At 41.8% G+C, this 26,497-nt stretch overlaps 1 protein-coding gene across 1 annotated transcript in view; it reads right to left on the reverse strand.

Moving 5' to 3' along the window:
- Nucleotides 1–25,461, reverse strand: part of nrxn3a (neurexin 3a) — a 127,048-nt gene extending 101,587 nt beyond the window's left edge. The window contains 4 exon segments of the mRNA XM_076108119.1: nucleotides 14,368–14,379; nucleotides 15,593–15,619; nucleotides 16,450–16,470; nucleotides 24,777–25,461. Coding sequence (XP_075964234.1) covers nucleotides 14,368–14,379; nucleotides 15,593–15,619; nucleotides 16,450–16,470; nucleotides 24,777–25,461 — 745 coding nt within the window.
- Nucleotides 25,462–26,497: the final 1,036 nt, after the last annotated feature.

Here is a 26,497-nt window from a genome sequence, read left to right on the forward strand (position 1 = left end):
CATCTACCATGTGACTACAGTCAGCTGGTTGAAGGCCATACACACTATGCAACACAAGCGATCTTTGGGCGGCGAGCCCCTTCTTGACAGAATAGCGGCGCTCTGTCGGCCAGTAACCCGGGCTCCTACGCTGCCAGAGGAACAAGTGCTGCAACTTCGCTGCTGGACTGAAGTTAAATTTCGGGCGTCATGTGCCATCAACAGGGGAAAATGTCAAACGCTGGATTGTCATGCACAAATAAGCCACTGTCAGAATCAGCCAGTGTATTTAGCACCATATACTGCCATATTTCTGTTCTTATTCAAAGGTGTTGTTTCAACTTCATGATCATTTTGGAGAATGTAGTTTGTGGTCCTGATGAACTGTATTGCATTAAACTGAGAGATGTTTATATCTTTTGTCCACCACATTGATATCAATGAGGTTATAGGCTAAATACCAGAAACACCTCTCTGTATAGTGTCAATCAAACACGGTCACCATGTCAACCGGGATAATGAGATATGGAGAGCAAGATATGGCAAAAGGAGCCAGGTGTAAAACAAAGGACGTAAAGGTAGAGGGACAGATAAAGGGAGAGAGGTGTTGAGAGAAAGAAAGGAAATTCAGAGAGAGAGCGAGAGAGAGAGCCGGGGCTCAAAGTGGGAAAGATGAATGATGGGAGTCTAAATGAGATGTCATTCCCATTAATGGGAAAAAGTACCTGCCAGAAAGCAGGTCACTTAAATTGCAAAAGATATACATAAGCAGTGTCGCCTGGAGCACATACAAAACTGTTAACATTGACTTAAAAATCAAAATGAATGGAGGATGACAGAAGGGGAGGAAAGGGAACTCAAAATGCATTGCATGTCTGCGACCTGTGCAGCCTGGCTGCTGTCAGATACAAATGGCAAATATAATGTTTAAAGGTGACACACACACACACACAGTCAAAAAGGCATCCATGCAAACAAAAAACCTTTGCAAATATGTTCTGTCTCATACATTTAATATGTCATCTATCTGTACATGTGCCAAATGGAGAGTGGCAGCTGTACATTGTTTGTTAGAGCTAGGCTTTGTTGTTCATTTGAATGACTTTTGTTGCCTGCAATAGTCACGTCTGCCATGAGTAAAGAAATACAGCCTCCAAACCAGCATTACAGAGCAGACCTTCCCTTTGAAGTACACACACTGCCTCTGGCAGAAATCAATAGGAGGAGGCTAAAATGCACTTCCATTTAATTAAGATAACCAGCACATTCTCACTCATAATCTCTCTTTTCCTTCTCCATTTCTCTCTCCCTCCGTCTTTCTTTCTGTGCCGCTACCCGTGCCATTCCCCTGAGGGGGGGGTAATGTTGTCGGTAGGAATCTGGATTTAATCGTTTCCCAGATCGACGCCATGTATTTCTTCTCCTGAGGCATGTTCTCACTCCCCCACCCCCACAACCTCCTCTTTAAAATGCCGTCTAGGGAGTGTTCTGCCGCCGAAATGTGTTTGCTCTGGGGCAAATGGACTACTGGGGTTGACATCTTCAGCTGAACGGGATACAATTCATTGCATGGGTCTGTGTGACAACAACGGTTTTCAGCTGCATTTTGTAGCAAACACATAAGTGCTGCTTTGGCTTCTGAAGAGGAAAGGGTTAGGACATCATAGACCAAAGAAATAAGAATCCAAAAGACGGTGCTTATCTCACTGTTCCTGCTATTCATGAAGCATTTTCAAGATAAGACACACTTCCTTCTGGTAACTGTTGAAAAACAAACTGGTGAGTTAAGTTTTTAGCCTATACACTGCTTTAAAAGATTAAAACTATCAACTGTATATAAGATGTGGACGTAGTCACAGTGACGTCAGCCATTGGTTTGTGGACTGCGGTTTTGAAGCATTGAGGCCACACTACTGTGTTTACATTTTAACATGCATATCTATTACTACATTTACACTGAGCGTCCACACTAGGCTGGAGTTTTAGAGCACCGAAAACGGATACGTTTAGAAACGCTACAGAGGACGGATACGTTTGAAAACACTCCTAGTGTGGAGCGTAAACGCATACGTTTGGAAACAATGACAGACACCCACGTTCGCTACTTGATTGGTTCTTAGCAGTCACGACGTGTCCTTCCCTGATTCGTCACAACAGCCTTGATTATCGATCAACTACCAGGTGAATTCAACATGGACAACTGATTACAGGCGTGGCTGACCTTGTTGTCTTTACTAGCAGCTGTTGTGCAGTTAAATTCTGCATTTTTGCCGAGAAAGCTGCTGTTGCTGGTGTTATCAGACCTACGGAGCGGACATCTGAAGTCATGAAATAATCATGAAATAATCTCTTAGCGGCTTTGAGGAGAGCGACGGACACAAAATGGAGGATTTTCCTTGTGCTCTCCAGTACGACAGAGACTTCAGCCACCAGCAGAGCTACGAGTGAGAGCAGACAACAATGAAACTGAGGAAACGAGTGAGAGACGTGTGTTGACCACATTCATGGACCCGTAGTCTAGTAAACTATTAATTTTGAAGTAAATTTGATGTGTGTGAGTGAGTGAGTGAGTGAGAGAGAGAGAGACCTGAAGCGTTGTAAATATGTCTGAAAAATAAAACTTCTAAAACTTTCCATGAAATGTCTCTGTTTAAGATTATAGAGGGAGATTATTTCATTATTAAAGACTACTATATTACTCTGTGGTATTCTTTTGACTAAGCAACCAATCTACTTCCTGTTTACACCGGCACCCACCCGCATGCCCAGTGGATGTGAAGAGTCACGTGATATTCGTTTTCAGGCGTGTTAGTCTGGACGTAGATCATTTCGAAAACGATGCTGAAACGCCCGTGTGGACAGAGATCGTTTTTGTTTTAAAACTCCGGCTTTAAACGTTTAAAACGTATTAGTGTGGATGTAGCCAGAGTTTGGTGTCGCCATCCAGAAGTGCCAAGAGAGGTAGTAGGAGCTAAGTACAACCAAAGGCTGAATAAGACAAATTTAGGCAACCAAAATGTTAAAATACACTGTGAAAGGGTGAAAGATCCCTTGTTCCACTACTTAAAACTGATGGAATACTAAAATCTTTCTGTGCAATTCATTATCATGACAACAAACACCACACCTCAATTAAGGGTCAGCTTAAGTCCAAGATCACACTCGATTCCCAGTGAGAGCAGAGATTTACTAGATATAGAACATTAATGGGACATTGTGCCTCTGGTCGTCCACTGCTCCCCTGGGTCCACTGACAAAGGAACAGGCTATCCCCTGCTATTAATAAACAGCATTTAACTTATTATTAACCATCCTGTCAGTGCACAAAGAAGGTATTTCTAGACAGCATAGTGGTTTTGCTTCTTCCCAGTGAGATCAAAGTTTGTTGCTGTTGATGTTTGTTGACAGCTCAACGAGCACAGACAGACAAGACACCACTGCAGTTGGGTTGTAAACTATTGAAGTCAACTCTATTACCCAAGAGATGCCCGAGCTTGTTATCTCAGATATAGAGCACAAACTAATGTAGCACATTTTCAATTACATTTTTTTGTTGTTGTCCGGGTTCAACGTAACGAACTGAACAGATCAGATACTGATCTAAAATTGAGAACGCTGAATCCTTGGGAACCACTGAAGGTTTATTCACATTTATACCTATTGTCACAAGAAACACATTCAATGTGCAAAATAGCATTTTAACTTTGTGGGAGGCAGAAATCTGCCAGTTCTTCATGACAAGTGTGAGATTTAGAGTGTGCTGTTTTGTTCCATGTGTGTCTCTGTGTGCTCTTTAATGTGGGTCATGATATTCCTGGTGTTAAAGAGATGGAGTAGACCCGGCAGTAGCAGCACTGCAGGCCTACGGGATAACACAGGGGGAGCAGAGCATACACACATGTCCAGTACATTCCCAGGTAAAGCTTAAACACAGAATTGCTAAATTTGATGCACACAGGTACTGATACAAACACACACACACACACACTAACTGTGTGTTTATTCCTAAAACCAGTGAAAGGGTTTCAACCTTGATGCCAACGAGACAAAAAAACACCTGCATGTTTTGAAATTTTGGGAAATTGTAAATCAACTAACAATAAGGCCATTTTGCTGCTGATTTCATTCACCTCCCATTAAAGTTAAAGTAAACTCAAACTTGTTTCTAACAGACACTTATACATGGTTGGTATTCTAATAGCCAGCTCCAGTATTTGTAGACTAAAAATACTGTAAATTTATAAAAGGGATTTTATTTCCAACCAGAAATGTGGACAACAGACTTTAAGACTGAGAAATAAACATCACAGAACTAAACTAAAACTAAACACATGAATTAATTAATAAAATAGGTGCAGTTGCTTCCATACAAGACATGCTGGCTCATGGAATAGATCTCTTCAAATGAAAATGATGTGAATACTATGCTATTGCCCTTACAGTCACAAGATCTCAACCCAACTGAACACCACCACTATCATCAATCTACCCAATAATAGAATATATGAATACATCTAAATCATTTTATGAGAGCACAAACATTCTGACTATGAATATTATGGTGCTGGACAGAAGCACATGTTAAAAACAGAATAAATAGAGTCGACACACTAGATAATGCTCCCATGAACATATATTTATAACCACAAAGTGACGTTTCGAGCTTCGAGCTCGTCTTCAGACAATGCATGAATAAATTAGCATTGCTGTTCATCCTTCCAGGAAGTAATTGCCAAAGTTTCCCTTGAATCAATTACACGTCAGCAGAATGAACCGCATTTTTACTCGGGCTTGTCTCGGTTTCAGACATAGCACTTTTTAAACAGCAAAATGTCACAAAGTGCTTTGCAAAAGAAACTACAAAGGTGCAATCAGTAGAGTGCAGCTCTCAGACAGTTGGGTTTGCAACAATCACTTTGAAAGTACACAAGAATACAACATTTAATATGCAGTTTATAAATAAAAATTCAGGCGGTCTCCATGTTTTGGCAATGTTTACTGGACTATTTACTGGGAGTTTAAATTTAAAACGTAAGTTTCCGCCTAAATGGTGCCTTGCTCCTATTCCAGCTGATCTGTGTGGCTTTCTGGGGGATTATAATCGCTGCAGACATGTAATTAACTCAAATCTGCTGGTTTGGCCTACAACAACATAGACCTTGGAGACAAGAACATCAATTTATGTCAGTGTGATGGTAAACTGTGAATTTTGACATACACTCTCCTCATTGGGAACAATTGAAAAAAGACGCTGGCCCTCAGAAAAACACACACACCTTTCAGGGAGAAAAACATATATTATACACGTGTCTATGAATCATCCGCATATGCCGAGCTGAAAGTATTTGGCTTTGTTACACACACTAGGCATCTTTATCTTTTGGTCCAGTTCACACATCAGGAGGCACATTTAAATTGGTAAAGTTGGGGACAGTTCACAAATTGAAAAGAAGATGAAAAAAGTCCAACCTCAATAGCTAAAAAACCTTCAAAAAACAGCATCTTCAGGCTTAATAAAAATAGAGCAATTCTGATGCTGACAACACAATACAATTAGATCAGGCTGCTAGAGTGTCATAGCCAGTATTACAATATAATAATTGGTATGGATGATAATAGCTTTTCACAGATATATCAGTATAGGTTATTTGCTGATGACGTCACATATCAGCGTGCTTTCCAGATGGAGGGCAGGGAATGGGAGGCAGGTTTAAAAAACTCACAGAGAAGCGGCGACAGACATAGATCAATAACCTCCGTCTAAAGTCTGGAGGAGAGGAATCATTTTGCAAACTACATAGCTAAAACTGAGGAAAAACACAAACCAGGGTGGTAAGCCAAATTAAGGCGCACAAGAATCTAGAGGCTTACAACTTTTTCGTGAGGGGTTGAGTCCACGGCCTCCGAACTAAAGTAGCATTGAACGACTGTCGTCTTGTTTTTGCCCGGGTCACTAGCATCGCTAAAAAACAAATCTCCCGGTATATAGCTAACTAGCTTTCTCCCGCATAAAAACAATGACAAAAATACAGACCATGGTGGTGATATTGATGGAAACATAGCCAGCCACATCTGTGATATTATCACCCGCTGGTTGTTTGTTCTGCAGCTAGTGTTTCACAGTTTTAGCTAGCTATCCCTGTAGCTAACTAGCTAAAACTGTCAGAGGAGAAAGTATCAGCCTTTATTAGTTTTATATATATTAGTATATAACAGCAACGTTTTCACAGGCTTGCTACTGCGATACCAGTTGTCTGCCACTCTCAGTAATCACACTCGCTGTATCTTCAGCATTAGCAAACATTGGCTAACATTTGCGTAGCGAGAGAGAGAGCGACAGCGAGGGAGAGAGAGAGAGAGAGGGGGCGAGGGGTGAGAGAGAGAGAGAAAAAGAGAGAGAGAAAGAGAGAGAGAAAAAGAGAGAGTGAGGGAGAGAGAGAGGGAGGTATTGATGGTTAGATGGTTAGGGCTCATCCTCTCCAGATTACCAATGTCTCCTCAAGGTTAGCAAGAATATACACCTCTGTAGTGCAATCAAACCTAAACAGCTGATTAGCATACTACTTGCATAATGTCACCACAATTCAATACTCATTGAGTTAGCTCATCATCGCTCCCCAGGAAACATTGATCCTTCCCTGAGGAAGTGCCGAGGGCAGTTAGCCTCGGCACCAACTGACATACGGGACTCTTTTCTGGGCTCAGTTCTTGGGTTTGGATAAGTTAACTCTCAATGGATATCTACCCAATTCTACTCGACATGCATTTGTTGGCGTGCTTCTGTGTACATGTTAAATGTATGCAGAATTCTGCATGTAAAGATTCTTTTGGAAAATTAAACTATTGAAATCAGCATCAGCTATATACACGTGTACAGTACATCAAGTCAGGTTTGATTGTCTGAGGTGGATACGTGAAGGACAGCTGACAGGTGATCATCAGTGAGAGACGTTCTGTATCTGTATTTGTTAAACTTATAAAAGCTATTTATTTAGCTGCATGTCTGCCTCACACATGTCAGCTGCGAATATGTTTGAAGAACTTTTCCTCTGTAATTCTCAACTGACAGAATCTTTGATCGCTAAAGCTGCATTTGTCCGTGAACGTGACACACTGAGCTGGGACCACTGTTTTCGGGTGACAACCAAAGTTTTCACCAAGTTTTGGAGTTCACCGAGTTCATAGAGAGATGACTGACGACCTGACTGCTTAATTGTAGGAGATTCCATCACTTTGATCAGTGAAGGCATCTTTCTTAGGGTTCCAAGAAGGAACCTCTTAAAGCCACAATGAGACTAAACAACAATGATTCTTCTCGATCATCAATTATGACCCACTCGAACTGAGTGGTGGTATCTGTATCTGCAGACACTGACCCCTGCCTGGATTATTTCTTTTCTGATTATTATGTTGCATTCGGGACATTTCTAGGCGTTCCTCTGCCCCTCACTCTGCCTCTGCCTCCAGCTGTCACTCCTCAGCCTCTTCTCAATGAGCTCGGGAAGCTCTGCTAAATTCTCCTCTCTGGACTATACCATTCAAGGATTCAAGGATCATTTATTGTCATTATGCAACACACATCGAAATGCAGTTGTAGCCAACTGTCAATACAAGAAACATATGACAAACAAAACCAAACAAAAACAGTAGTGCATTCCGGTAGTGCCAACTATGCCCATTAGGTTAGGGGACGGAGGGGCCAACTTTGAATGTTGCGTTTACAAACTGGGAAAGCCAAATTCTACTCATTAAGCCTTTAAGGGGAACCAAGAGGGGAGACCATTAGTGGGTACTAACTAGAACCATATAGGACCATAAAGTCATCTGCTTGTCCTCATAGGAAAACACCTTTTGATTCTTTTATATTTCAATGATTTCATATACAACTTATGGGGGGGGTATACGGAGAACCCTTTTGAATATTCAAAGGGTTTCAAACTAGAACCCAGCCAGGGTTTTTTACCATTGATCATTCTCCACCCTAACCATGGCTTTAGTTCAGCCGGTCAACCTGGGGCTATGGGAATCACATCCAGCAGCCTTGGGCCTCATGCAGCTCCTAAAGGGCTAACAACACCGATGTGTCGCAGTGTAGGCCACAACAATCATGGCTCACAATCACAGTTTGACACACATCACACGAAAAGGCTTCTTAATGGAACCCTTAGTGTTACAAGGAACCCTTGAAAAACCCTTTCTTCAAAAAAAGGGTTCTTCAGAAGCAAATGGTTCTGGGTAGAACCTCAGCTCTTCAGCCAAAAAAACCTTCTGCAACCGTTATTTGGAAGAGGGACACGCATACATACGAAATCATACCCAGAATGACTTCTGTTGTTGAAAATAACACTTGGCAACATACATATTAAACAAGGAATCACCGGGGACATGATTCCACATATTACACTTTTATCATCACCATAATGTAATATTTGTATAAAAATTGTCATTTTAATTAATGGATTAAATCACCCCAAAAAAATCTTTCGATGGCAACTTGGAGTATCCGTCTTCAGAAGCACTAACGGTCAAATTATTAAATTGTGTAGCTAAGAAAAATAGAAAGAGTGAAAAAGAGAGGTAGACAGGGAAAGACATGGGGAACACATTGAGAGAGTGGTTCAGGGCTGTGCTCTCTCTGTTTTGTCTGGGTGTGTTGTTTTCGTTGCCACTGCTGTTTGTTGGCATATGATCTCTGCCAGCACAGGGCACAGCACAGTACGGGACCGCATGAACAGCTCGGGTGTGAGCAGCTCGCCAAAAGCAGCTTTGGTTTGAATCACATCACAAGGTGTTAGCGTATTGTATTTTCTCCATCCTCTCTGTCATATTTAGATACAGTAGCATACTGACTACAGTGAATCACGTATGCACAGCACAACTAGCATATATCCCCTTGTATCTCTGAACATTGATTCATCCATGCAAACATCCACTTACGCCTATAAGAATATGATATCCATCCATAAAGGATACACAACTACACTATAGTCAACCACTGTACACATACACTCATGAGTCAGCAGTGTACACACACATATTAGTTAGTGGGGGCAGAGACTACAAGACTTCTACTAACGTGGACTATTTTCCTGACTGGAGACCCGTTTCTGTGAGTGAAGAGACACAGGACAGTACACACTCTGTGCGGGACGGATGCTTCAGGTGAATTTGTTTGTGCTGGAGACAGCATGTTGCAGATGATGTGGCATGGTTAGTCCTACTTGTGTTTAAAAAAAAAAAACAGCGATTATATTATAAACTGTGGCTGTGGAGCTTCATAGACATTTAACAGTCTATGGTGGATGTAACCCAACATGAATGCACAAATCATGCGCTCTGAACAGGTACAAAAAATACACTAACTAATATTCGGCCCTTGGATTGCAGTACATTTTTATCAGTCGCTTCCTTACTTTTGAAACCAACTTTACGGTCATCTGAGCCTCCTCCCAATATAATTATGCACCGCCTGTTTTTGAAGGAAGTAATGCAATATGGCCCAAGAAATTCTGACTTGTTTTTTAACTTTTAACAGTTATACATTTCTTTAGACTCAGTTTAGTTTCTTAAATAAACACATCTTGTTATTATTTATTCAATTTACATGGTTAAAATGTTATGTCATACATTTGTAAAATGAAGAAAAAATGAAGCAGACTGACCAATGGTATAAGTCCCACCCCTTTAACTCATTTGAAAGCCTGGTTCTTAGTCTTTCACACCCAACCTGGAAAACAATACAGCCAGTTATATTTGTTTTAGTGTACCAGGTCCCAGGTCCGTATTGTGAATTCCTATTGGAATTTTCAGAGTTCTTATCAAGTCTAGTCCTTAAAACAGATAAAGTCACTATTGTAGGTGACTTTAATATTCATGTGGATGTTGATAATGATAGCCTTAGTACTGCTTTACCTCTTTATTAGATTCGACTGGCTTCTGTCAGAGTGTACAGAAACCCACTCACTGTTTTAACCCTCGACCTGGTTCTGGCTTATGGCATAAAAATAGAACATTTAATAGTCTTTACACAGAAATTAGGCAAACGTTTCTACACTAGATGTCTATGTGATAGTGCTGTAGCTAACTTTAAAGAAGCGATTCCATATGTATTTAACTCAATACCATGTCTCAATATAACAGAGGACTCCTGTGATAACTTTAGGCCGTCCCAGGTTGCTCATCTTGTCGATAGCGCTACACGCTCACTGAGAATGACACTAGACTCTATTGCCCCTCTAAAATAGATGACAATAAAACAAAGGAAGTTCATGAATGTCTTTAATGATAAGATTATAACTATTAGAGAGACAATTAATGTCATCTACCAGGAATGGCCACTGCGCTGCAGCTTAAGTTAAGCCAGGTTCAATGACGTTGGCTTCCGTGTTGGTGCTATTGCTCTGTCAAGAACCATAGATGGATCCAATGGATCTAAAATGGTAGGTTGATACAACCGCATAAGACAGTGAGCATAAACAATATAGGGGTGGGAATCACCAGAGGTCCCGCGATACGATATTATCACGATACTGCTTGGGTATTGCGAATTATTACTTTTTTAAACTTCAAATTATGTCCCCAAAGGAAAACTGTGTCAACATGTTTTATCTAATAAGATAAAGTTTTCAGTCCGTTCATCTCACTTCAATCATTTTTATTGCAGCAAAATAGGATCGTCAAGCAGACAGACTGACCAACAATGTCATAAATGTTGCATGAACCTGACAAACTGAACTGTTTGTATTACTACATAGTCCAACTTAACTAAATGCAAACGTGTGGACTCAGTATATGAACTATAACTTATATAAGTAGGATATAAGAGTTATATAACTCAGTATAACTTGCGATGCGTGGTCGTCAAGGGCAGAGAGACAGTTATGCGCTGCACTCTCCCCATGAGCCTGCCTACTGTTGGCAGATTTAACCCCGTTGTGAGGCCAGATGTCTCTCTCTTTGTTTTGACCAACTTCCTACCAATCACGCTGACCCGGGACCTTTGCTGACCTCACCAGAAAACAACTCAGCACCATCTAGTGGACTGAAAAAGCAATTCATTTGATTTTTCTAGTAATTTTTTTTAATTTTTTTTTATAGTTTATATAATAAAAGATCGATACTTGGCGTCCGTATATCGATACAATATCGCCACGCAAAATATTGCGATACTATGCTGTATCAATTTTTCCCCCACCCCTAAACAAAGAATTAAGGCAATAAAAAATGACAAGATTGGAAAGTGGTAGGGATTTTTGAAAGAGGAGATAGAGGTCAGATAAAGGCAACAATTATGGAAAGTAATTGGGGAGTGGATGAAGAGGGAAAATGAAGAAGACAACAGAGACCGCCGGGAAGGCAAAGCGTTGACAAAGATAACAGAGGTCGAGGGGAGATAGACCAAGAGAATATTCAAGTAGAGAGAGAGAGCGAGTCTAACAAAAGGAATGAAAATGAGAAGGGAAGCACTCTTTATGAGCCCAGGACAGTAAAACAGGACTCCTCGACGGCAGCGAGACAGTTTCCTGTCTCTTTCTGTCTTCCTCCCTGCCACCAGTGAGCCGCCATGCAAATAGAGCCAGAATGGAGCCTCTTGTCTGCCTAACAGGAGGCGACAGGGAGCCTGATGCCTAATAATGTCTTCCATCTCGCTCAGGGATTAGACACAGCAACAAGGAAGAGAGACAGGTGTATGGGGAGAGGAATCTCCAGGAGCTTATACAAGCTTGGTTCTGTGAATTGGGGAAGCCATTACAGGTGACAGCACCAGGCTGCGGACAACTACAGCTTTTCAAGGCAAACACCAAAAGACATGGAACTAGGAGTGAGCCCGAATAGTCGACTATTTGACGGATACGTCCTTATTCAACAGCCACCATCTAAAAATGGTGTTATAGGATAAAGATCATCCCACTCTGGCTAAATAGGGGGTGCTGAATGTACCATTTTAGATCGAGTTGCTTGGTTTCTCCCAATAAATCATGATAGATGGATAGATAGATAGATAGATAGATAGAGATATATATATAGACTATTTGGGTATAAATAACGCCCCATAACAATGCTGTTAACAAAAATTTGAAAATAAGTCAATCAGCCTTCTGGGGAGGCACATATAAACCTATGCAATGTATCCCATTGCATAATCTCATCACATGTTCTCTAAGTAAAACCATGAGTTGCAAATTAACTTGTAATCATAGCTGTATCTGTAGGGAAGTAGTATTAGGCAAAGGTACACTTAACATCGTCATGATGTGTTCAAATGTAATCCTGTAAAATGTGGTTTTTGGTAAGAAACGTCAATGAAGGAGGTGCTTTCACAGCAATATTAGATACATATTAGAGAGAATTATGACCTGTTTAACTTCCAAAGGTTGGGGGGGGGGGGGGGGGGGGGGATCTCTAAAAGTTACATTCGCTCCCTTTTTCCTCTGCTGATCCGACCCTTGACTTAACTGGGATCCAATCCGAACAGTGAGTTTTGTTTTATCTGTTGTAACCATACTGTCAAAACATGTGGTAAGTACCTGGTAAAATGTGGTAAAGTAAAAACAACATTTGCCTCCAAGTGTAATAGAATAGATGTATAAAGTAGCATTAAATTGTAATTCTCAACAAAAATAGAAGTGCATGAAAACTACTAGTACTGCAACTAGCATTCCAATGAAACTAAATATTCACACACTTTCTTTTTTTACACTGGAATACATACAAGTAAGCATGTGGGGCTACAGAAGTATTACATCCTATAATGCTTGTGTCTTTACAGCTGTTGCACATCCATGACAAGATCAAACTGTCACTCACTATCACTCACTCAGTGCATGCATTCAGCTCTGCCGCTGGCTTTACACCGCTGCCTCTCTATTCAATTAATGAATCAATAAATAATACTTAATATGATTACCACCTAGCTTATAATGGCCTCACAAAGACACCCAACAAACACCAAACCAAAACATACAAAAGAAAAGCTGACCAGTTAGAAATGCTACTAGTAATAATATTTGAAGGAATATTTTGAACAGTTTGCCTGGCAAATATCTCAATACGTAGAATATCACACACACGTACTCTTGTGTCATGAGTCTACAGTCAGTTGAACTGGTTGTGAGTTTTAAAGGTGCTAAATTGAACATTGTGAACATCTATTATCAATAGAGGAGTAATGTCTACCTGAGCAGAGAATGAATGTGTTGAAATGTTACTGTTTTTACACACTGCAAGACTACATGCAAGTCAAAAAGGCACAATGGCCAAAATTGCATCAAATACAGCCTTAAGTGGTAACAAAGCATCTGACCTTCTAAATGTTTACCGGTGCCAAAGCTTCATGGTGAGTTTGGACATTACATTGTTTCTAGATGACTGGTCTTCATACTCTTCCTCTGAAGACAGTTTCCTAATGGTAGCTGCTCATGTGTGTTAATACACGTGTCTCCGATAGCTCATCTCTCTGAACCAAATGAAAACAATGCAAGCAATGATGAAGATAGGGAATCATTCATCACGGACATGAAGCCTGGAACTATTAACATTCTTGTTTTTAGGATTGTTTATTTTATGCTTTTTTCTCATTTGAGCAGAGTTTTTCCTCTACTTTATTCTGGTGTGTGCACCTGTACCTGCCAGTTTGTATGTTGTCACAACATCAAATCTGTCTGACCGGCTGGCAGTGCTGCACATCTACGCACAGCACAGCAATTGTTGCTTGTCGGGTGAACATCGTCTTCAGATCTGAGTGGTGTGTTGTTCGGTAGCTCTCTGAAGTCAGACCTGTAGCTCCAGAACACCCTGCTCCCCTCCAAACCATCTCAGGCAGTTCATTAGTTTGACTGGCAGCAGAAATGAACCCAAACGAATGCACCAAGTTATGTCACACCACAACAAGCAGGTTGGGTGTGAACATGGCTTTAGATTATAGAGTTTAAGACAGCCCGTGTCAGTTTTCTTTTTGCCAACAGAAAGCCGGCCCGTCATCAGCCAGCAGAGAGAATGTTGTTTGAACGAGTAGACACCCTGGTTTACTGAGGAAGAGGGTGGAGAGGCTTGTTCCTGTGAACAGTGACTGTAGCTCATAAAGCTGTCTCACGCCGTCCCTGTATACACTGTACAGCATTCTCACAAATTACTAAACACACACACGCACAGTAAGAAAACACAAAGCGACACGCTCTCCCTTTTCTTTCTCCTTCTATTCAGGTTGGCTTAATTACTCGCTTGATCCAAGCACCCTCAGTGAGAAACCATTACAGAGGAGGCACTGAACACAGACAAGTCAACACACTAGAGCATCAAACACGTCACGCCACACTTCTCTCGAACACTCACAGAGCAAGCGTCGCTTTTCATATTGGCGGAAAAGGAAAGATTTCGAAAAAGCTGTACCTTTGCTTTTAGCTAGAGGAGCAGGAGGAGGCGAAGACAGAAGAGAGGATCCACAGCCGAGACAGCCCAGGCAGGGAGGAAGAAGAGGAGGAGAGGTGAGACAGACACCAACCGTATCGATGTATATATGAATACATGTCATGAGGATCAATCAATGTACAACAGCAGCTGTACATCACAACAACACTTGAAACATGCAACCACAACAGGATTCCAGGATCTGTGAATGTCACACATCCGTGAATGTAACACCACCACCTGCCCTGCAAAGGCAGAGAACTACACACGCGCTGGAGTTTCCAGGCTGCTCAGGTAAACGGGATGTCAGTAAAGCCTTCATTTTAGGACCATATTGGTGCTGAACATATCGGCATAGCATATAATACCTAAAAATGCATCTTCAGAGATTAGAAGAGGAAAATGTAAGGACTTTCCAGCTTTCTTGCCTTTTTATAGTTTGTTTATGATAAATAAAGTTAATTGTGATTATTTATATTTCATAAGAATTACTCTTCATATTGAGATTGTTATATCATTCATCATATTTAATATTTTGAGATATTCGATTGGTTTTTTTTTGTGTTGTAAGGACAATATTTCTTTCTGAACTGTAGTGGCGTAGAAATGGAACCACAGAAGAAGTACAACTACCTCAACATTGTACTTTAGAACAGCACTTGGTACATACAGTAGGTACTTTCCATAAGTCCCGCGGCTGTTGGACTGCAAACCGATGTAGTCTGTGTTGGTTGGCTCAGATATTACATGTACCACAAGTCAGGAGCTAAGATGGCAGCTGCTACTACTCTGCTAACCTTACTGTCAGCAGAAACTACTTATGCTCCATCAGAGCTGCATTTAGTTACTACCAGTTTTTTTATTTTATTTAAAGTTACATAAAAGAAAATGCTTGTGAAAACAGTGAGTACTAGTAAAAGCTGGTCGTAGTTATCTCAGTAACTAGCGTCACCTTTAAACAGCTCTCTTGTTCAGCTGGAGGCCAGTGACCCTGAGCCACTTCCTAGCGGTTGTGTAGTGCGTTTTGGCTTCGTAGGGCAGTAAAGCAGAATGATAAAATCACACTGTATTTAAAAAACGTGCACTTTCATTTTATACAACGCAAAAACATGCAGTTCCACACTACAATCTCCCACACACACACACACACACACACACACACACACAAAGCACAGACATGAGAGAGAAGAGGGAAGGAGAGGCATACCTTGTTCTGCCATCATATGTGCAAGGCCTTGAGAACAGAAAAGAGAAGGAAGAAGCACAAAGAAGGCTTGAGCACAGAGCACACGTAGTTTCAATACTCTATAGTATTGTGATGATACATGTTTTCCCAGGAGAGAAAGCATGGCATCAGATCACACAAAGGTTCCAGTGGCTTTCCTCATTAGAAATACCAGCATGTTAGCAGAAGTGATAGCCTGCAGACAAAACATTGTACCTCTTCTCTGTCTTGGGTCCCCCCCCCCCCCCCAACAGGATAAGTGGTTAAAGATAATGGATGGATGGAATCATCCCCATCAGTTGCTACAGATGTTAAAGCTGACCACATGAATCATAACTAAATCTAAGGCCACCTAAGGCTACCCGTTATGTGCATTTTCAAATTGCAAATAAATTCAAATTAAAATGATTGCAAAACTAGAATTAGCGCCTCACGGTCAGAGCAGTTCACCTCCATGTCTGTCCAAAATGTCATCACTTCATCATTTTATCCTATTAGACATTCGTGTGAAATTGTCATAATTAGCATATGAATTATTGAGTTATGGCTAAATATTTTTGAGAGGTCTAAGTGGCCTTTGATGAAATTCTCTCAAAGTGTTATTCCTGAGATATTGTGGTCACAACAATGGAGCGGACGGACAAGCAGAACACCTAATGCCTCCGGCCACGCTGCGAGCGGTGTGGAGGCATGCTAACATTACGCCTCAGACTCACCAAGCCGATACGATGGTTGTATTGGCCTAGCCTGTCTGGATATCTGCAGCTATACTAATGATGGCTATGGCTGTCATATACTTAATTCATTTTTTTTTTTTTTTTTTTTTCATTCAAACTCACCTGGCATATTGTTGTTGACCTCTGGAATACAAGGGGAGAGAGAAAACAAGCAAACAAAGCCAGTATTAGAAACACTCGTATTACTTGCATGCTATATATATATATCATGCAAAATATAATACAATTCACAGTCCATACAAAGGGCCGGCAGAGGGCACAGCCTTGTGCATGTCATTTACAATGCAGAAAGATTGAGCAATAAGGTGATAAAGCAGCAACATTTGGTCTGGAAGCATTCAGTCTCATTAGATCAAATATCCAGCGTGAGGCAGAAGAAAGTAGTGGTTGGCAGATGTCATTTTTAAAACTGGTGTAAAAATGAAATGAATAATAATAAATAATGGCATTTGAAACTACACATTTCAAATGCTAACAGGGTCTTGAACCAGTGGGCAGAGTTTACAATGATGAGACACATTAACTCACACATTACCAACACAAACAAGGAGAGTAACTTAGAAAGCGAATGATTGAAACACCATCACAGCACAGTATAGAAACACTGCACAACGATGCAATAAACCCACTATGTCGAGTTACATGCTGCAGGGGTAAACTGATGAGATCAAATAAAAAAAATGAAATCAGGGAGTTGGCACAGCTGAATCATCTTCAGAGAGACATGAATGTTGCTGACAGATTCTGTTTGTCTGAAGATAACTCGCCAAACACTGGACAGAGCAGGGAGTTGATATTTCCCCAACACCTAAACCAGACAAAGTTCATCATCAAGACCATTGCTCTTCTTTGATTATTGAAACACATGGAGCCCTATAGTTCGGCCACACAGAAATGAAGTAGCTGGAAAATGAAGTTAAAAGGTAATTGAACAGAGATGCAGTGAATGTACTTCGCGGGGACTAATTGGGCCAATCAGAAGAAGAAGAAGAAGTCAATCAGATATGTATTAGATACTAATTCAGTTTAAACTGAGGACTTTCAGCTGTGCTCCAACTAGCAAAGGAGCGCTGCGTGTGTGTGTGTGTGTGTGTTAGGATGATCGTGTGTCCTTTCTTGCCAGAGCAGAGGATCACTCTTGACAGAGGGTCATTATATGTGGCTTGTATTGCTATCTTTGTGACTTTTCTTTATTTTAGTTGTCATAATGATGTCAGTTAGATTTAATTCATTCAGAGCTGTGGAATATTTAATCGTCCATGTTTGCTCACTTACATCTGAGCCTTTCTTACCCTCAGCTACAGGTTATATCAACTTCTTTTTAAAATACAAAATCTTAAATAATCAGTTTTCTTATTAGTATTGGCCATGAGAAGCAGGTCATTATCATTTATCACATCGGCTGAAAGAATCCATATTATCAATCAGCAGCTTCAATAAAAAGTGGCCTGAAAACCATCCTGTTTTTAAGGCACTGCAAAAACATTAGATTTGTAAATAGTTTGTAGAGCAGGAGATCACTATATTACATATATGTTGTAACAGTATGTTTTCATTACACATGCATCTATGTACAAAAACCTGCATGTGGCCTGTGTTGAATAAATCACCTCAAACATACTATACTATGTCCCGCATACAGTTGCTGTACTTCTTAGGACACTGGACTGCTGAGTCACAATGGTGAATGTTTGTCTCTGTTTAGCAAATAAAAGTGCTTGTTTAAGATTAGGGAGAGATTGTGGTCATGGTCTAAATAAACCCCACCGACTGTTGGTTGGAGATGGAATACTTAAAGCAGTCAGTGTCAGGTCAACCATGGGCCTCGGACTACAATGTCACAAGAATGGTGTGTGCTCCTGATAGACTGAAAATGTAAATATAGGTTGTATGCAGGCACTCATTTCCACGGCATGGCTCGGCTACATTCCATTCAACTCACTTTTGCTACCCGTGCTTTTCTCTACCTTGTTTTCAACTGCAGATAATACCCCGTCTCCCCTTTGGTGGAGGCAGGAGTCTCAGTCGATCGCCATATCAATGCCGCATGAAACTGCCGTCACATAATTTTCAACGCCACACTTACTGAAACCTCGACCGAGGTTGTACCAGAAAAAGTACCAAGTAACAACAACACTTTTGGCTGTATCAAAACCAAAAACAGAGCGAGGCAAGTTGAGCAGAGCGCAGGGTAGCATGCAGTGGAAATGCAGCATTAGTGTCCTTTATGGAGGAACGACAAGCTGGGGAGAGAGTAGATTAACAATTTCATCTTTCAGTTCCCTCCCCCATTCCAGTTTGATTGTCTGCCTAATCCATCATTAGAAGCTCAATCTCTCCGTCCCGACCATCCTGCTCTATCATTATTTTGTTCTCTATCTTGACCTACTTCCTTTGACAATTTACTTCCCCTGTATTGTGCCTCTGTTTCTGTCACCACCAGGCTTCAAAATAGGCTCCAACAGCCCAGATAATAGCCACAAGGAGTGTGTGTGTGTGTGTGTGTGTGTGTGTGTGTGTGTGTGTGTGTGTGTGTGTGGACAGAGAGAGAGATGCCTGCAAACACATACATATTTAATGTGGTACTAGTCAACACTCACAGGTACAACTCCCAGTGGCAAGCTATAGCCAGCATTGAACTCAATACAATTACTGTTCAAGGGAGCTCTGACACATGTCCTCTCTGTTGTGAATGTATAAATCTATATCCTCCAGCTCTCCTCAGAAATTTCTCCCCAAAAATAAAATCAAAACCGATCACCATTCTTTTGGGGATGACTCAGCGGTGCTTTGAAAAACGTATTTATTCATCAGTAGAAACTCTTTAATTCAATAGCCAAAAGGTGACGCGAGGATAGCGGGGGTTTAGAGCTCAAAGTGGATTACTTAAAGGGATGATTCATGATGTGTTGGATAAAGTAGGAAAGCACAGTGATTAATGAGGTCTTTCAAATGCTGCTTTCTCTCATCGGTGCTAGCTTAACTGATGTTTCCTTCATGTTATTAACATGGAAGGTATGTATATACACACACACACAACACTCCCACAGGATAAATGATTAAGCCCTAACATTGTAGAGGGCTTGATTATTACTGTTTTCATCATCAATATTGTAACAGCCATCATCTCCTCACCAGCAGCCGTGTTTCATGTTGATATGAACATACGGGTGGCTGGAGAAACAGACAGGGAGGGCTGCTGAAGCCATCTGCCCGTGTTGGGGAGGCAACGGCATACAGCTGGTGGACCGTCGGCCGGGTGACACACAGGGCTGAGATCCGGTAGAGAGGGAACCTCAGACTGAAAGCCGCTGTGTTTCCTAGTTTCTGCACGACAGACAGAGGGCCTTCTCATGCGTGTTTAATTTACACCTCTGTATATTTAGTCAGGAATACTTTCTCAGAGAACGCAAATATTACTTGGCTGAAAAGTGACACTTTTTTTCAGATTATAGTTTATTTTTCTGAGGAATCAACCAATAGAGTTGTTTTTATATTTTTGAAACGACAAAATGGAGGCTCTGTAGTTGGAACCCTGATAAAGACGCTCAGACCAGATCCACTCCTTCTGTTCTCACCTTCCACAATAAAAGATCAAGGCACATTTTGCATGTGTGTAAAGGCCTTTAGAAAGTTTACCAAAACCATGATCTTTTTTTATTTTTGTTGTCTAAACCTTACCAAGTAGTGTTTCTGCTTAAGTTATCATACTTTGGAAGTGCATTTTGAAAAGACATTATGCATGTTACGAGTAGAAACTGATACACTGTCCAAAATTGACACTAAAGGGGAAACTAGCGCTTCTTAGTTTGAAGTTTAGGACCACTGAACGAGTGGTGGTATTTTATGAGTTGGGAGTGAGAACGGGCTGTCACTGCCCCATCAGATAAGGTGACCACTCAGTTCAAAGGACTGCTGCTGCTGTGGTTCATATATACAGGATACACCTTCAGTTCCCCTCTCTGACCTCCTCAGGGAACATTCTCTCTCCTCAAAGACAGACAGACTGATATGATTATTTAAAGCTGTGTTACTTCCTCCACATCATTCAGTCTCGAGATATATTTCATGTTTGTGTATACAATTAAAATTAAGTGCATTATGTGTCAGACATTTGATGATCAGTAATCATGGGCTGAAATATTCAAAAAGCCACCAGTGCACCTCAGCCAGCCTCATTAAGCCTGGTAACAATCAGCGTTCCCTGCTTCCACTCACCTGCCCGCCTGGCAGGAGGCAGCCAGGCAGACAGGTGAGAGAGGCAGAGCCAGACATAAATCAACACTGGGAACAGGTCCCAATGTGGAGGCCGTAAATCAAGGTTGGGAAAGGCGGCCTATCAGTCTACAAGGGTCACCAGTGCCCTCGCATCGGTGGCTCAGTGAGTCACGCATCACAGCGCTGAGCGGCTGGAGGGCGGTGAGGTGGTGTGTGTGTGTGTGTTTTGGGGAGAGAACTGTGAGAGGATAAGGGAGTCGGGAGAGGGAGGCTGTGTAGCGATGCCTACAGATGTAAGAGCTGGCAGACCAGTTCTAGGAATGACTGAGAACGCCACATTCAAACACTTCTTCACTTCCAAAATAGTGCCATAAAATGTTAGACCTGTAAACTTGTAAAGGACGAAGCTTTTCCATCATCTTTACTTCCTCGAGTAAAAATATCCACTGAAACAAAAGTCGATCTAATAAGCAAACGATGGATGGACAGACATGTTTGGCCCCACTATTAGTAGGACCAAGCAAAGCAAGATCATCAGTATGCCATCGGCTCTGTCAAAACACTTTTGTAACACGGGTTATAAGAACCTGCTATCCTCCTTTTAGACTTTTTTTGGCCCTTGGTGTCACAGGGCTGTGTGTTGGCAGGAAGACGTGGCCGGCTGGAGAGAGACTGAAAAGATGGAGCTAATTGAAAACAGTGATCTTTGTGGGTTGTTCCTCTGCCATCTCAGCTACTGATCTCATCACAGTTAACATCACATTTAAATATAAAAAATATATAATTAACTATTAAATTCAGTATGGATTATGCCAAATGTATTTCATGAAGGCAATTGGATGGTTCACAATCGCATTCATTTCTTGAGTGACGCAACAAATGGGAGCAATTTGGGGTTTGATGTCTTGTCAAAGGACACTTCAACCTGCAGCCGGGGATCGCACCACCGATGTTGCGATTGGAATACGGACTCAGGCATCAACGTGTTCAATGCCAATGTATCCGAGAGAGGCCACGGTCTGGTTATCTGAAATATACCGCCACCGGGTTACGTGGATCCTGGGTCTGGATGCAGCTCCCGCACTCAGCGTCCTGGTTTCTAGAGCTCTTTGTGTTTTTCATACGCTAAGCCACTTGGGCATTTGATAAAACAGATTACATTTCTTGTGGAACGAGATATAGCGCCTCTTAGTTTCAGTGTTTTCCTTATCGGTGGGTGTATGTGAGGATGAAGGAAAGTAGTGTTTTAAGCAGTGATGAGATCAGATGTTAGTTTTGGGGGAGACGTTTGTACACTACTTTGGGAAGAAGTTTAAATTCATTTGAAGTAGTGGATCAGAGCTCAAAATGAGCCAATGTTTCTGTATGATTTTTTTTCAAACTCTTTAGCTGATTATTTTACATAGCACCATCATTTCAGTGGAGTTTTTAACTTTTTGATGAGGCACTCTTCCTGTGTAACAGTGCTGAACCTGTTCATTCCACACTCTCTCCTGGAATCTGTATTCTAACTCATCTGCTTGTTTCTCCGAGTCAGTTTGTTTAGTGCGGATGCTCCTGATACGACCAAACTGGCTGATGGGGAGGCCTTTTTCAGATGGTGTGGATGGAAAGATGAAATGTTAAATGTCCGCCGCTAACATTGAATGAATAATATGAATTTTTGAAATGACTTCATTCCACTCCATATTCCCTTGCTGCATTGTCACACCTTGTGACTTAATTTATCATACAGAGACATTATGTCTTTTCTCTTATAACAGCCAGAGTGCACAGCAAGTGTAATATAGCACGTGTCACTGTGTGCACCATGCACTCTGTCCAGAAGCTCTCCAGAGAAGGGAGAACACACACTGCTGTGAAACTAGAGGCCTTAGCCTTGTTCTGGTTCTCAGATGTCGAGAACACAGAACGATTGAAACAAATGTACACCAAGTTAAATGAGACTTGTGAAGTTGTACATGAATAGTCTTCAAAATGTCATCACTTCATCATTTTATCCTATTAGACATGTGTGTGAAATTATCATAATCAGCATATGTTATGACCAAAATATCACAGGGACTTTTGACAACTAAAATATAATCAGTTCATCATTGAGTCCAAGAGGACGTTTGTGCCAAATTTGAAGAAATTCCCTCTCGAGATATCATGTTGAGGAGAATGGGACAGACGAAAAGCCTCCGGAGGCCTAAACATCATTCAGTGGAACACGCCAAACTAATCGAGACTCACAGACCAAGGTCAAATATTGGGTCTGAAGTATTAATAGTGATGAGAGAGATGCTGAACCATTCAGCAGATTAGTGGATCTGAGCGACCTGGATGATGGGGCAAACATAAATCAGATCCCAGACCTGGGGGAGGACTCACTGTAGCTGGAGGTGACACTCAAGAACAGAGCACATTCTCTCATATATCTGACTGGTACTCAGCAGAGAGGAAGTGTGTCACCTCCAGCTACAGCGAGTCCTCCCCCTGTCTGATGTCGTGACAAAGCAGATTTTCTTTAATACTTAACGCGCAAGTCTTCTGCTTCTAGACAATAAAAAGAGAAAAACATTTCTACCTTCGGAGCCCACACCTTTCACCTAAATGCCACCGAGTCAAAGCAGCTCAGCCCCCCCCTACACAAACACACCCTCCCTCCTTGCCTTTATTTCAAACTCCGGGAGAGATAGATTTATAAAAAAAAAAACCTAATCTTTAAATTCCAGATTCCCTGGCCTTTTGTCTGTATGCAGGGGGATTTGGCGTCAGCCCAAATGAGATGTAAATTCCATATTTGTGAGAGGTTAGGAAGAGCGCTCGAATTCAGAGATGGGGGGGAGAAAAAAAATAGCTAAACAAATATATTACAACAAATTACCTCTGATCTGAATTAATTTAATGGAAAAGACTTTCTCATCAAAGTGGTATTGATTATCTCATAAGGAGTCAGATTATTGTGTACTCCTCAGCTGCTGGGAGCAGCCGGAGAATGCGTATTGATTGTGAATAATTAAGTACACGAGAAGAGTTTTTTTCACAGCCCAGAAAAAGAGCAGAGCTTCCGGGATCCATTTCATGTTCACCAATTACCACAACAAAACAGGCATTATCACAGAATGTTATGTGCTCAGGATTTATCAAATCACAGGAAATCCAGTTTCTACATAAAGCAAGTGAAAGTGCCTTTTATTTGGCCTGCAGGGAGGAAATACTGGGGGGGGGGGGGGGGGAGGGGGAACGAGTAAAGGGCTCTTTTTTTAATAGAAGTCCATTTTGGTCTTGGTACAGCCAGCTGTGGAGCGATTGAACCACAGCTCTGGTAAAATTCTCAGCACAAAAGAATGTGATATAAAACACCTGCCATCTTGTGATTGGGTGAAGAAAGGGGGCTCAGGAGGCCCCATTCTCTCTATAGGCGTCCTTATCACTGCCTGCAGGACCGACACCATTAACCTGTGCCTCACTGGCTAACCGTGCTTGGATTAGCTTTCTGATTTTTTCACACACACACACACACACACACACACACACACACACACACACACACACACACACACACACACACACACACACACACACACACACACACACACACACACACACACACACACACACACACACACACACACACACACACACACACACACACACACACACACACACACACACACACACAGTGTAATAGCAGAGACAATCCTTAGATTAGAGAGATACAAAAAAACAAGTAATGTGAAAAACATTGAAACCTTCAAAGTCATGATGTTGGTCATTAACACGGCAAATTAATTGAAACTGTGCGGGTGAAAACAGCTGGATCCGTGCACGTGAAAAACAACAAAACCAAATGTGCTACTTCAGAGCTGGACAGGTGCAGCTCTCCAAATGTGAAAGAACACTCAATGAAGCTCTTCTATTTGACAGATTATGTAGATGATTTTCACCTAATACTTCACGAGCTGTAACTGCTTCTGGTCCCAGACCTCTGAATTATTGGCCACATTTCTAATTTATTCAGCGACTCAAACCAAGCCCTGAGGAACAGCAGTGGGCTGTGAGGCATATTTGGCATAATGCCTTCAGTTGGATTTGCAATAAATGAAAATGTAAAATTGTTTAGAGTACGAAAAAATTAATTTGCTTCATTTTAAGTTGAAGTTTCACAGTTGGAGTCCTGCCAAAGTCTATCAAGGTGAATGAGAGCGTCGTGTGTCATGTGTTACCTTCACTGCAGAAGCGGCCCTTGTACTCTGTTTTGGAGCAGTCACAGACCGGCTCTCCGTCCACCACGGAGCACGTACCTCCATTCTCACATGGGTTCACCGTGCACCACCCTTCTGACTCCAGGGGCACATTAAGGCTTCCCAGGAACAGGGGCTGTGAGATGCCATATTTGAGGTCTGTAATTGAGCCCCTGAAGGGCTGCATGTTTCGCACCGTAGGCAGTGTCAGCGCACCATTGCGGATATCCTGAGGCACTCCACCCAGGAACAGATCGCTGACGATTTTCATGAACTGACGCTGCGGCCGCACCTCATCTGCTTTGGCCTGGCCGTCCAGTACCAGCACTGAGCGCAGGTTATACCTGCTCAGACCGGCAGAGTGCCAGCTGCCGTCATCCACCCGTCTGTCAGACACGACTGTGGTCTCAGCGCAGTCGATGCTGAAACTAAGCTGCAGTCGGCCCTCCACCACCGACAGCTGCAGAAAGTCACAGTAGCCGCCATCGTCAAAGTACAGCAGAAGCGACTCCGAGGCTTCCGTCTTGAGCTGGAAGCTGAGGTCACCGCGGGTGCTGGCATCCCAGCGGAGGTAGCGGGCCCACTGACCTGGTGTGCCTAAAAATTCCAGTCCCAGACATGTGCTGAGGAACACTTGCAGAGTGATGGAGAAACCTACAGGACCCATAGCTGCAAAGGATGTTTTACTCCAACAAGGTGTCTGAGGGAAAGTCAATCTGAAGGAAATCTTAGGATGGTCAGACTGAATTTAAGGGATCCAAAGTGTTATCAACAATACGTGTAGAGATATATTCTGATAAATATTTCTTATAAAAATATGTTTTTCAAAGGGAAAAGGGCAGTAGTGGGAGAACAGTCGTTGTGGTTAACAGTCTTCGGGTCAGTATGTTCACATCAGTAAATTGTCCAGTAGTTGCAGGGCAGTGGTCGTATGGAGGAAGTGTTGTTTTCCTCCGTAGGGTTAAAGAGAGGACCGGCAGGGGGAGGGTGATCTTTTAATAAGTTTCTTTTACACTTCAGAACAGATGCTATCAAGACTCGTGGTGCTAGGTCTGATGGAACGGACTTCTCTGGCTATCAGGGTGAGATGAATCTCCTCCTTCATGTTGTCCGTTGGGAGATGGAGCTGACAAGGGATCCACTGGCCTCTCTTACTTCCATCACTGTGAAAAAAAAAGAGAGAGGCAGAGGGTTACCATGGGTCAATCATCCTTGATGTTACTACAGCACACATCCTGAGGCGCTTTCTGGCATCTAAATCTCATGACAGCACATGGCATGCATGTGTACAATCTAATCAATGGTGGTACTGGTTCCCATTCATGTCGTTGTGTCACAACATATAAAATGCCCTTAATGTGCTTAATGTATCATCATGTTGAGTGACAGTTGTACTTCCATCATTATACTCTGTATGCTACTTGGACAGTTTCATTCATAATGATATATACTATTTAATCAGTTGATATATTTCTTTGTCGAAAAGCTTATTCTGCAAATCATGGGTGCGTTCGTAAATCCAATCGGACGCTCTACGTTAAAATGACAGAGCGTTTCCATTTCTACATGAATTAAGGAACGGGTAGGTTCAAACCTATGGAAGAAAGACTTTCCTATGAATACTTCTTATGCAAAACAGAGCCTCCTGTGCAAGAGCTGGTCACCAGCGAGGATGACAGCGATTATGATGAGATTACACTGGA

The sequence above is a fragment of the Anarhichas minor genome, unplaced genomic scaffold (assembly GCF_050575085.1).
Source record: "Anarhichas minor isolate MPS153535 unplaced genomic scaffold, ASM5057508v1 ptg000040l, whole genome shotgun sequence".
Taxonomy (NCBI): domain Eukaryota; kingdom Metazoa; phylum Chordata; class Actinopteri; order Perciformes; family Anarhichadidae; genus Anarhichas; species Anarhichas minor.